The sequence below is a fragment of the Hyla sarda genome, chromosome 10 (assembly GCF_029499605.1).
Source record: "Hyla sarda isolate aHylSar1 chromosome 10, aHylSar1.hap1, whole genome shotgun sequence".
NCBI classification, from domain to species: domain Eukaryota; kingdom Metazoa; phylum Chordata; class Amphibia; order Anura; family Hylidae; genus Hyla; species Hyla sarda.
Window position 1 is genome coordinate 119,883,916 of NC_079198.1, and position 12,742 is coordinate 119,896,657.

The 12,742-nt window shown below is 46.0% G+C and overlaps 1 protein-coding gene across 4 annotated transcripts in view; it reads right to left on the reverse strand.

The window, feature by feature from the left end:
* Positions 1-12,742, reverse strand: part of PEX14 (peroxisomal biogenesis factor 14) — a 196,913-nt gene that overhangs the window by 91,986 nt on the left and 92,185 nt on the right. For 2 of the 4 annotated variants that reach the window (XM_056543810.1, XM_056543809.1), the window contains exon 1: positions 7,030-7,170. The exons of 1 other annotated variant lie outside the window; for it this stretch is intronic. In XM_056543810.1, coding sequence (XP_056399785.1) covers positions 7,030-7,140 — 111 coding nt within the window. In that variant the 5' untranslated portion in view covers positions 7,141-7,170. Of the gene's footprint in view, positions 1-7,029; positions 7,171-12,742 lie in introns of those variants that run through there. One more of the 4 variants, XM_056543808.1, reaches the window with a different exon arrangement.

The following is a 12,742-nucleotide window of genomic DNA, read 5'->3' on the forward strand; positions in this document are numbered from 1 at the left end:
TTAAAGGGGTATTCCGCCCCTAGACATCTTATCCCCTATCCAAAGGATAGGGGATAAGATGTCAGATCGCCGCGGTGCTGCTACTGGGGACCCCCCGGGATCCCCGCTGCAGCACCGCGCTATCATTACTGCGCAGAGCGAGTTCGCTCTGCACGTAATGATGGGCAGTACAGGGCCGGAGCATCGTTAAGTCACGGCTCCGCCCCTCGTGACGTCACGGTCCGCCCCTTTCAATACAAGTCTATGGGAGGGGGCGTGGCGGTCGTCACGCCCCCTCCCATAGACTTGCATTGAAAGGGGACGGGCCGTGATGTCACGAGGGGCGGCGCCATGACGTCACACTGCTCCGTCCCCGTATCGCCCGTCATTACGCACAGAGCGAACTCCCGGGGGTCCCCAGCAGCGGGTCCGCGACGATCTGACATCTTATCCCCTATCCTTTGGATAGGGGATAAGATGTCTAGGGGCAGAGTACCCCTTTAATACTGCCGGCAGTAAAAAAAATAAAGAGGTACTTACCTTCCGTCACTCCCCCGGTGCCGAAAACGTCACACTGCCGCTCAGTCTATCGCCGGCCGAGGCGGGACTTCGCTGCTGACGGTGATTGACTGAGTGCAGTATGAATCGACGACCACCAGCAACCAGGAAAAGGATCGCGGCGGAGGCCGGAGCGGGTTGCCAGAGGCACCGGGGGAGTGACGGAAGGTATGTACCTCTTTATTTTTTTACTGCCGGCAATATGACGGGCAATTTTCCCATCCCGGAGTACTCCTTTAAGCAAAGAAAAAAAATACTGCATGTATGATTATTTTTCTCCGCTCAACTCCAGATACTTGACGGACCCCATTGAAGTCAACAGAATCGGGCAGGACCAAGCATTGTCCGTTGTGCAATGGATCTGTTCGGCTTCGCTGTTTGGTGCAAACTGACCGTGAATGGGACGGAACCCAATGACAGTGTGAATGAGCCCTTACACTGCTACTCCAAAGTTTTAGAAAGTCACTAATCTTTTTAGAAGGAGGAAGCACCCATCTGCAGACAGCTGGTTTCGGGGTGATTTTCAGTACAGAGCAGGGTGTGCTGGATTGTCTATATACACACACAATGACCAAGATTTATCAAACTGCGTAAGAGAAAAAGTGGAGGGATTTTTCCACAGCAACCAATCACAGCTCAGCTAAGTAGCTGATGTAAAGTGAAACTTGAGCTGTGATTGGTTGCTGTGGAAAAATCCCTGCACTTTTTCTCTTACACAGTTTGATAAATCTTGGTTATAGTGTGTGTATATACCACCGTCTGCTGCCTCCACCTCAAGAACATTTCTCAAATCCACTTTCCCATTTCCCGCTTGGACTACATCCTCCGCTGTGGCCTTACATCTATCACTTTTGCTTCCCTCCAATTCATCCTCAAAGGGGTATTCCGGGGGTAAACTAACTTTTAACTATCCTGCCCATTATGAAAAGTTATGTTTGTTCTACATTTACTCGCTGTACCGCTCTGCCTTGGATCTTCCACCTTTTCAGGTTTACATAGTCCCCCGAGGTTCAGCGTTCCGTTCAGGTCAGGGTGACGCTTGTCTCGAGCCTATTCCGCGATCCTTTACGGCTTGAGAAAGCAGCTAGTGTCAGGGGGCTTGGCTTCTTCTTGTCTTTCCTGACAAGCCAGACCCCTGATGACGTTTGTGGTCCATCTGTACGTTACACCGTACCGGTGTCACGCGATCTTGGCAATCTGCAGAATGCGGGGGAAGCATGGAACGTCAGCACGTACAGATGGAACGCAAACGTCATCAGGGGTCTGGCTTGTCAGGAAAGACAAGAAGAAGCCAAGCCCCCTGACACCAGCTGTTTTCTCGAGCTGCAAAGGAGGCCTGTCTCTTACCTTAAAAAAAAGACAGCCTGGTAAGTCAATCCACCAGACACAGCAATGTCACGACGATGATCCGGAGAGCAGAGCATCACTCCAGAGACCAGTAAGTCTCAGAGGGTGAGGACCGGAGCGCTAACAGGTGAGTAGTGGAGCCTGTGACCTGGGTAGGGAAACCACCTGATTACACCCATCTACTAGTTCCATGATTGAGTTATGCTCTTCTATCTACTTTCTGATATTACTGCACAAACATTACCCCTCCAGGTAGCTTTTCTTCTTTTAAATGTATTTTACGTACTTAAAAGTTTCTATCATATCCCCTCTGTCATTCTTCTATCTGTTAAATGGGCACTCTGATTAAAACTAATTGTTGCTATTGCCATTCTTATGTACTTTCCTAATGTACTTTGTTTAAAAAAAATATATGAAGTTTTCCAGGTTTAATTTTTGTTTAAAAAACCTGCCACTAGGTGTCTCCCTACTTGTCCAGAGAACATTTTCCCTATCTTATGCACAGGCTTTGGACTCCTGCTGGCTTGACAGAACAGGAAATGCTGAGGGGGGGGGGGGGGGGGGTGCAGCATTATCCAATCATAGCTCATCTCACACAGTTCACTGCTCTGGGCTGTGTGTAGGAGAGTGAGGGAGGAAGTTCTCCCCTGTAAGGCTTCAGATGATGTCATGCAGATAGATAGATAGATATGAGATAGATATGAGATATATAGATAAATATGAGATATATAGATAGATATATAGATAGATATGAGATAGATGATATGAGATAGATAGATAGATGAGATATATAGATATAGATGAGATATATAGATAGATAGATATGAGATAGATATGAGATAGATATGAGATAGATATGAGATAGATATGAGATAGATATGAGATAGATATGAGATAGATATGAGATAGATATGAGATAGATATGAGATAGATATGAGATAGATATGAGATAGATATGAGATAGATATGAGATAGATATGAGATAGATAGATATGAGATAGATATTAGATAGATAGGAGATAGATAGATATGAGATAGATAGATAGATATGAGATAGATAGATGGATATTAGATAGATAGATAGATATGAGATAGATAGATAGATATGAGATAGATAGATAGATATGAGATAGATAGATAGATATGAGATAGATAGATAGATAGATATGAGATAGATAGATAGATAGACAGAGACAGACATTGGGGGAGATTTATAGGAAAAGTTGCCCAGTTGCCCATAGCAACCAATCAGATCGCTTCTTTCATTTTGCAGAGGCCTTTTCAAAAATGAAAGTAGCGATCTGATTGGTTGCTATGGGCAACTCAGCAACTTTTCCTCTGGACAGGTCTTGATAAATCTCCCCCTATATAGAGTCTAATCACTAGTATAGAACGATTTCCATCTTTTCCCTTCTCCAGTAACTTTACCGACACCGGCTGTCATGAAAAACTAGACGTTTCCTTAGCTTGCTCAATCCATTTAGGTCAATGGTCTGTAATCCGTGGCTGCAATGACACTACAACTCCCAGCATGCCTGCCGTACAATGCAGGTCTCATACAGGTCACCAAAGATAAAGTAACAAACATGTTTGCATAAATATTAAATTAAAAAAAATGTCAAGTTAAAATGGTACATTTTAGTTTTAATAAAAACAAAAGAAAAAACATTTTTTCCCCCCCGTGTCGTAGTTTTCTAGGCAGTGCAGCAGACATCTAGTGACTGGGGCCAGAGAACGGCTTAGCGGACATGGCACGGAGTCGCCAGAATGTTTTAACCTTCATTTTCGAAAAAAAAAAAAAGACTCACCAGAGCGTTTCACAATGAAGGTGCTTAGGAGCCAATCCCGTGAATCACTATTACTGCACTGGAGCTCAATATGCTGCCTCCTTATCATAGCAAAGAATAAATCTCCTCTGACTGTGATTCTCCGCATCAAGGAGATAGAGAGACATCTCCAAGATCATGGAGCGGGGGGCCTCATCCGTGCAATTACCAGCAATCTAATGCCACTCTCTAAATCAGCCCCGGCCGTGCCTATCGGAGGTCTGGAGGAACATAAGAGATACAATGCAAAAATCACATAGAAATATCAATGTCATAGAATGTTTAGCTCAGTGTTTCCCAACCAGGGTGCCCCCAGCTGTTGCGAAACTACAACTCCCAGCATGCCCGGACAGCCGAAGGCTGTCCGGGCATGCTGGGAGTTGTAGTTTCGCAAGAGCTGGAGGCACCCTGGTTGGGAAACAGTGGTGTAGGTTGTCAGGGGAGTAGGGATAGACAACACTACACAATTCTATGAGCGCCCTCTTTACAGTGCGGTCTAGTGGTTGTCATTGGTCCAAGTAAGGTAGGGTTCACACCACGTTTTGTTAAATACGGTTCCCGTATACGGCTGGGAGGAGGAGGCGGGGCTTAATCGCGGCGCCCGCACTCAGCCGTATTCGGGAACCGTATTTAATGCATGTCTATGAGCCGACCGGAGTGAACCGCAGCCTCCGGTCGGCTGCGTTTTTGGCCGTATGCGTTTTCCCGACCGCAGGCAAAAACGTGACGTGGTCGAACGCGTTTTTTTTGCCTACGGTCGGGAAACCGCATACGGCCAAAAACGCAGCCGACCGGAGGCTGCGGTTCACTCCGGTCGGCTCATAGACATGCATTAAATACGGTTCCCGAATACGGCTGAGTGCGCGCGCCGCAATTAAGTATACCGTATGTGCAAAGTAAAAACGTATACGTTTTTCCCGTATGGAACCGTATACATGTGCGTTTCCCATTGACGTCCATGTTAAAAACGAAAAACGAATGCGGTTGCAGTACGATTTTTAAACCGGAGACAAAATCATGGTCAACCACGGTTTTGACCCGTACTGCAACCCGCATACGTTTTGTTTTTTTTACATGGATGTCAATGGGAAATGCACATGTATACGGTTCCATACGGGAAAAACGTATACGTTTTTACTTTGCACATGCGCATTCGAATCCTAAAGTCTCCACCCAAGACCCCTCCCATTTTTTTTTATATAAATACTGACGGAACTGTATGCCCTTTTAAAAACAGAATACGGTTTACTTTTTCCCATACTGTTCCATCCGTTTTTTTCCCATGCGGTTTTTGATAGAAAACGTATGCGGGAACCGTAGTTGAAAAACATAGTGTGAACCCAGCCTAAGGCTAGGTTCACACTACGTTTTGTACTTACGGTTCCCATATACGGCTGGGAGGAGGGGGGCGGAGCTTAATCATGGCGCCAGCACTCAGCCGTATTCGGGAACCGTATTTAATGCATGTCTATGAGCCGACCGGAGTGAACCGCACCCTCCGGTCGGCTGCGTTTTTGGCCGTATGCGGTTTCCCGACCGCAGGCAAAAACGTGACGTGGTCAAACGCGTTTTTTGCCTACGGTCGGGAAACCGCATACGGCCGAAAACGCAGCTGACCGGAGGCTGCGGTTCACTCCGGTCGGCTCATAGACATGCATTAAATACGGTTCCCGAATACGGCTGAGTGCTCGCGCCGCGATTAAGCCCCGCCCCCCTCCTCCCAGCCGTATACGGGAACCGTATTTAACAAAACGTGGTGTGAACCCAGCCTAAGGGTTCACACTACATTTTTCAACTACGGTTCCCGCATACGTTTTCTATCAAAAACCGTATGGGGAAAAAAAACGGATGGAACAGTATGGGAAAAAGTAAACCGTATGCGTTTTTAAACAGTATACTGTTTTTAAAAGTGCATACAGTTCCTTCAGTTTTTATAGAAAAAAAAAGCCATACGTTTTTGAAAATTTTGCCCATTTTTAATGGGAGGGGTCTTGGGTGGGGACTTTAGGATTCAAATGCGCATGTGCAAAGTAAAAATGTATACGTTTTTCCTGTATGCAACCGTATACATGTGCGTTTCCCATTGACGTCCATGTTAAAAAAAAAACGTATGCGGTTGCAGTACGGTTTTTAAACTGGAGACAAAATCATGGTCAACCACGGTTTTGACTCTGGTTTAAAAACCGCATACGTTTTTTTTTTTTACATGGACGTCAATGGGAAACGCACATGTATACGGTTCCATACGGGAAAAATGTATACGGTCGGGAAACCGCATACGGCCAAAAAACGCAGCTGACCGGAGGCTGCGGTTCACTCCGGTCGGCTCATAGACATGCATTAAATACGGTTCCCGTATACGGCTGAGTGCGGGCGCCGCGATTAAGCCCCTCCTCCCAGCCATATACGGGAACCGTAAGTACAAAACGTAGTGTGAACCTAGCCTAACACAGTCAAAACATATAAGTAGAAGAAAAAAAAATACTCCAGTCGGCTCCAGTCAAACGGTGACTCCAATCGGATCATTTTTGATCCGTATCCGGTTTTGTGACCGGACCTAAAACTGTAGTATAATACGGTTTTAGGTCCGGTCAGGAAACCGCATACGGATCAAAAATGAGCCGACCGGAGTCACTGTTTGACTCCGGTTGGTTCATTAAAGTAAATGGATTTCAGCACTGGTCCGGCTGGGGTACGGGAGAGCCCGTTTTGCCCCTCCCCCAGCCGCATCCGGCACACTTAATGTAAAAACGAAGTGTGAATGCAGCCTTAGTGCCGTTCTGTGTCTGTACCTGTGTGTGATGGCTGGTCTTGCAATTCTTATGTGATGTAAGGCTGTGTTCACACCTCGTTTTCAGCCTACGGTTGCCGGATCCAGCTGGGGAGGGGAAAACCGGGCGCTCCCGTACCCCAGCCAGACCGGCGCTGAAATTCATTTACTTTAATGAGCCGACCAGAGTCAAACAGTGACTCCGGTCGGCTCATTTTTTACCAGTATCCGGCTTTGTGACCAGACCTAAAACCATAATATACTACGGTTTTAGGTCCGGTCAGGAAACCATAAACGAGGTGTGAATGCAGCCTTAGGGTGGGTTCACACCACGTTTTTGCAGTACAGTTCCCGTATCAGGTTTTTGAATGAAAAACGGATTCCTCAAAACCGGACTAAACTGTATCAAAACGTGTGTACAAATTTTTATCCGTATACAGTTTGAAAAATGATCCGTTTTATTAAAGGAAAACTGTCGGCTTTCTCCCCCCGCACTAACAAGCGGTACTGGCTGGTAGTGCGGGGGACGCTGATCAGTTTGATCCTTACCGTGCCCGGATCCGCTGCGCCGTTCGGCCGTAATCTTCTATTTTCAGCATATTCAAAGGTGCTAGCTGGCACTCTGACGTCAGTGCCGGGCCGCAGCGCCGCCCGGCTCATCAATATTCCTCCCCTCTTTCTTCTCCCCGCTCTGTAATGAAGAGAGAGGGGATGAATATTAATGAGCTGGGCAGCGCTGCGGCCCAGCACTGATGTCAGAGTGCCAGTTAGCACCTCATTTGAATATACCGAAAATAGAAGATTAAGGCCGAACGGCGAGGCAGATCCGGGCACGGTAAGCATTAAACTGATCAGCGTCCCCTGCACTACCAGCCAGTACCACTAGTTAGTGCAGGGGAAGAAAGCTGACAGTTTTCCTTTAAGGAAAAAAACGTATACGTTTTTAACTTTTCACTCCATTATGCATAAAGTTTCACTTGTTTGATTGAAATATCAAGAAAAAAATTGTGCACATACGGTTCTGTACGGTTCCCATTGACTCCCATGTTAATAGAAAAGGTATACTTTCAATAAGGTTTTTCACCCGGACCAAAAACCGTGGTAGGCTACGGTTTTGGGTACGAGAAAAACAAAAAAAAAAAAAGACAAAACCGAACAATATGCAAAACGGATACAACTGGATGCATCTTTTGGCATATGGTTTTCAATGAAGAGTCATTGCATACGATTTTCAATACGGTTCCATACGGTTCTCAAATTGAAAACGTATACAGGAACTGTTTTGCAAAAATGTGGTGTGAACCCGGCCTTAATTTTTTTTTTTTACAGCATACAAAATGTCGTCTCAGGTTTTCCAGGTTGCAGTGCGGCCGAGACATTATATCACTAGTCAGGTGTTCAAAGGAGCGACCGCTGGGTGGAAGGGAGATCATTCTGCAGGAAATTGTAGTTTTGCAACAGCTGGAGGCACCCTGGTTAGCCAACACTGGTCTATTGTTTACAGCACAGCTTGGAAGGCAGCTAAGGTGTGCTTCAATGGGTGGGGTGTCTGATGTGTGGGAGGGAGAAAAGTGACCGCATACTTACAAACCAGGGATCCTGGGACTTTTAGTTGGAGGGAAGGAACTCAAACAGGAATTAGCCATTTCACAAAAAGAAAGCATCAGCATTATAGTGGACTCACTACACAGCTATTTAGCTCCAAGACAATCACAGATCCTTCCGATGCATGTTCATTACTGTCTGGCAGGTGAGTATTAAAATTACCTTATGGTGCATAACCCCTTTAAAAGAGAACTTAAAATTTTGGTTTTCTTACCCTATAAATATTCTTTATAAAATAAATACATTTTCAGCTATTTTTGTTGCTCGCTAACAAAAAAATTAATTGATATGTGAAAAAAATTGTGATGCCAGATTGCTATGACGTGGATTAGCCCCATTGCATGGACTGTCCATTGTCATTGCCCTCACATGGTTTCTCACGCAGGTTTACCTAGATTTGCAAGAATATAGATTTGCTATTCAATTAACTAAGAAAGCTGAGCATTACAACAACCAAAGAGCCGCCCAATTGTTCTGTTACATGCATGGAAAAGGAACTTGTCAGGTTGCAAGGTAGATGGATGATAATGATCTGAAGATTTGGGATAATTGTAGGTCAGAAGAAGGATAGCATGCTGGTGGCCATAGCCAATCTGTGGAAGTGACATGGGTGCCATTGGGTAGCAATGTTGCAGTTGAGTTTGGGTTGTGTGGTTGAGATGTATATCCTTGGTCCTTGGGCAGGGCTTTTTTCAGAAAAGATTACTGGCAATGTATCTAGGGTGTTAGGGTGAGTAAAAGATATAGATAGGCATAGGTGTCTCCAGTGCTGGATGCCAGAATGGTTCCTTCCAAGTCATTTTGTCTTAGCCAAAACACTCACATAGTGCTGGGCGGTATGACCAAAAATGTGTATCATGGAATTTTTCTAAATTACGGCGGTTTCATGGTATTTAATGGTATTTCAGGGGGGGTCCTCAGTATAGTGTCAGGTGGTCGGGGGTCCTCACCATGGTACCCGAGGTCTCGGTCAGGCCACCCAATAACTCTCCTCCATGTCTCTGCAGTTCTGCTCGAGTTTACAGGCGGTCCTCGCCATGGTACCCGGGGGTCTAGCACAGGCTGCCCGGTAACTCTCCTCCATGTCTCTGCAGTTCTGCTCGAGTTTACAGGCGGTCCTCGCCATGGTACCCGGGGTCTCGCTCAGGCTGCCCGGTAACTCTCCTCCATGTCTCCGCAGTTCTACTCGAGATTCCCGCACCCACCCGGAAGTCAAGTGCCCGCCGGGAGTTGTAGTCCCCTCCCAGCTCCCCACAGTCAGTTCAGTGCGGCTCGGTCTACACTTCCCAGAGACGCTGTGCGGCCGGATATTTCTCTACGCCATCACGCATTGGAGTTGATTGCTATGGAAACGGTATTGCGGTATGTGAAAAATTCATATCGTAAAGAAAGAACACACCGGTGTTCGGTGTGAAGCGGTATACCGCCCAGCACTACACTCACATACAGGCGTTTTGCCGCTCCGAGCAGGCACTTGTAAAGGCACTATACAGCGGTCCTTCAGCGGCGGATCTGCAGTGTAACATATGCTGGGGATCCGCTCGTGTGAATGTACCCTAAGGGTACAATCATACCAACCAAATCTGCTGCAGATTTTATGCTGTTAAGTCAGTGTTTCCGAACCAGGGTGCCTCCAGGTGTTGCAAAACTACAACTCCAAGCATGCCTGGACAGCCAAAGGCTGTCCAGGCATGCTGGGAGTTGTAGTTTTGCAACATCTGGAGGCACCTTAGTTGGGAAACACAGCTGTTAAGTCAATACAAATAAACAGTTAAACACAGCTTTAAACCTGTAGCATGAATTCTGCCGCGGAATAGGTGAATGTACTCATAATCCGAGAATAAAATATGATACAATACTCTCAGGCCGGTTTCACACCAGCGTGTTATATACATGTTTTTGTATTTTCATCCGTACTACAAACGCAGGTCCCGTCCTGACTGCGTCCGTGAGGACTCCTCGTCTGTAGTATAGAATTAAAAATACACATGTAAAACAAAGGCCATATGGTTACATGGGTCTCCAGACTCGAGCATAATAAACCTGATAATTTAATGCTCGACCGCCATGTGTGTATTGTGTGGCAGTCAGGGTTACAAGCCCAACCCAAATACTTTGTCTTAAATGGAATATAAATGTTTACAGAGTCAGCAGCCCTAGAAACGGGCCCTGGGATGGAGCGACAATATTCTGCCTATTGTCCATGCAGAACACCTGAAAAGGTAGAACTAGTGGGATATGGTCACGTTAGTGAACAGTGATGTCACCAATTACCGGCAGGAAAAAGTGATGTCACCACTTAAGGGCAGTGAATAGTGATGTCACCACTTGCCGGCAGTGAATAGTGATGTCGCCACTTGCGGGCAGTGAAAAGTGATGTCACCACTTACGGGGAGTGAATAGTGATGTCACCACTTATGGGCAGTGAATTGTGAGGTCGCCTCTTACGGGCAGTGAATAGTGATGTCGCCACTTGCCGGCAGTGAATAGTGATGTCGCCACTTGCCGGCAGTGAATAGTGATGTCACCACTTGCCGGCAGTGAATAGTGATGTCGCCACTTGCCGGCAGTGAATAGTGATGTCGCCACTTGCGGGCAGTGAATAGTGATGTCGCCACTTGCCGGCAGTGAATAGTGATGTCACCACTTGCGGGCAGTGAATAGTGATGTCGCCACTTGCGGGCAGTGAATAGTGATGTCACCACTTGCCGGCAGTGAATAGTGATGTCACCACTTGCCGGCAGTGAATAGTGATGTCACCACTTGCCGGCAGTGAATAGTGATGTCGCCACTTGCGGGCAGTGAATAGTGATGTCACCACTTGCGGGCAGTGAATAGTGATGTCACCACTTGCGGGCAGTGAATAGTGATGTCACCACTTACGGGCAGTGAATAGTGATGTCACCACTTGCCGGCAGTGAATAGTGATGTCACCACTTGCCGGCAGTGAATAGTGATGTCACCACTTGCGGGCAGTGAATAGTGATGTCACCACTTGCGGGCAGTGAATAGTGATGTCACCACTTGCGGGCAGAGAAATGTGATGTTGCCACCTGTAGACCGTGAACTGTAACGTCACCACTTACAGGCAGCGGATTAAAATGTCTCCATTTTAGAGCTGCAGCTAACGTTTACTTAGATTAGAAGGTCGATTATTGGTTCGGCTAATCGGACTAAATGAAATGGGATTAGGGGACCAGGGAACGGTTAACAAGCGGATGAGGGGAAATGGTGACCGCACCGTGAAGCGTTAACAGGAGGAAAACAGAAGGGACAGCACCTAAAGGGTTAACAGAGGGTAAGAGCAAAGGGGCAGCAACTGAAGAGTTAACAGGGGAGGAAAAAAGGGGGGGCAGCACCTGAAGGGTTAACCTATGAGCCTCACTGCAGGGAAGAAGAAGTAGTTCACAGACCTTAGTGATGGCCGTCTTCCTGCACCAGGAAGATCTGTCACAGCATGGAGGATGGAGAACAGAGCTTCTGGATGGACAGGGGGGCTCCCGCTATGTCAGGACCGTAGGCTTCTTGTGACCAGGGGGCCGAGGCCAAGGATGCGGCACCCACTACTGGACTGTACTCCAGGCAAGAGTCCTGCGCGGGACTGTTTTTTCAATCCCGCCCCTGCCCGCTTCTGATAATTTTTTGACCAATCAGGCAGATTGGTCAAAAAAATTATCGGGAGCGGGCAGGGGCGGGATTGAAAAAACAGTCCCGCGCAGGGCTCTAGCCTGGAGTACAGTCCAGTAGTGGGTGCCGCATCCTTGAAGGGTGTTTGCTCCACTCTCGCCCACAACATTTGTGTCCAATCCCGCCCGCTCCCGCTAACATAGGAATGTACAGACACTAAGGTTCAATGAAAGTTTGAAAAAACGTAAGTCAGCTCACTATCAGTCTGAATAAGTAGTAATCTGTATCATCGGTGTATTCATGGAAGCACGGATTACCTTGAGCTGTATCCCACACTGTTAACAGGTATCAGGAAAAAGATAGAAAATCCATCTCCCAAAAAGGAAAAAGTGAAGATAAAAACTACTAAATTTATTAGCTATGCAATAAAAACAATGAAAAAATTGCAACACGTCACGTAAAAAACTTGAAAAACTTGAAACTCCGACACGTTTCGGGCTGGATATTAGCCCAGCACTTTACCCTTTTGGGAGCTGGATTTTCTATCTTTTTCCTGATACTAAGGTGCAATACTCTGCACATACTCCTCATGTATAGCATTAAATAAAGGTTTTATTTTATTCATATAGGTTTTATTTTACTACTTAAAAAAAATAAAAAAATAATAACTACATGCACCAAAATTAGTATGCTTAAAATGGCCCTCTTCTGACCCCTATACCTTTTTTATTTTTCCGTATACGGGGATTTATGGGGGCTAATTTTTTGCACTGTGTTCCGTAGTTTTTATTGGTACCATTTTTGTTTTGATGGGACTTTTTGATCGCTTTTTATTATTATTTTTTTATGGCATATGAAGTGACCAAAATGCACAATTTTGGACTTTAGTATTTTTTTACGTGTACGCCATCGACCGTGCAATTTAACTAACAACAATTATTTTTAATAGTTCAGACATTTACGCACGCGGCTATACCACATACGTTTATTCATTCATTCTTTTTTTAGGGTATGTGCAGACTGCAGAGCA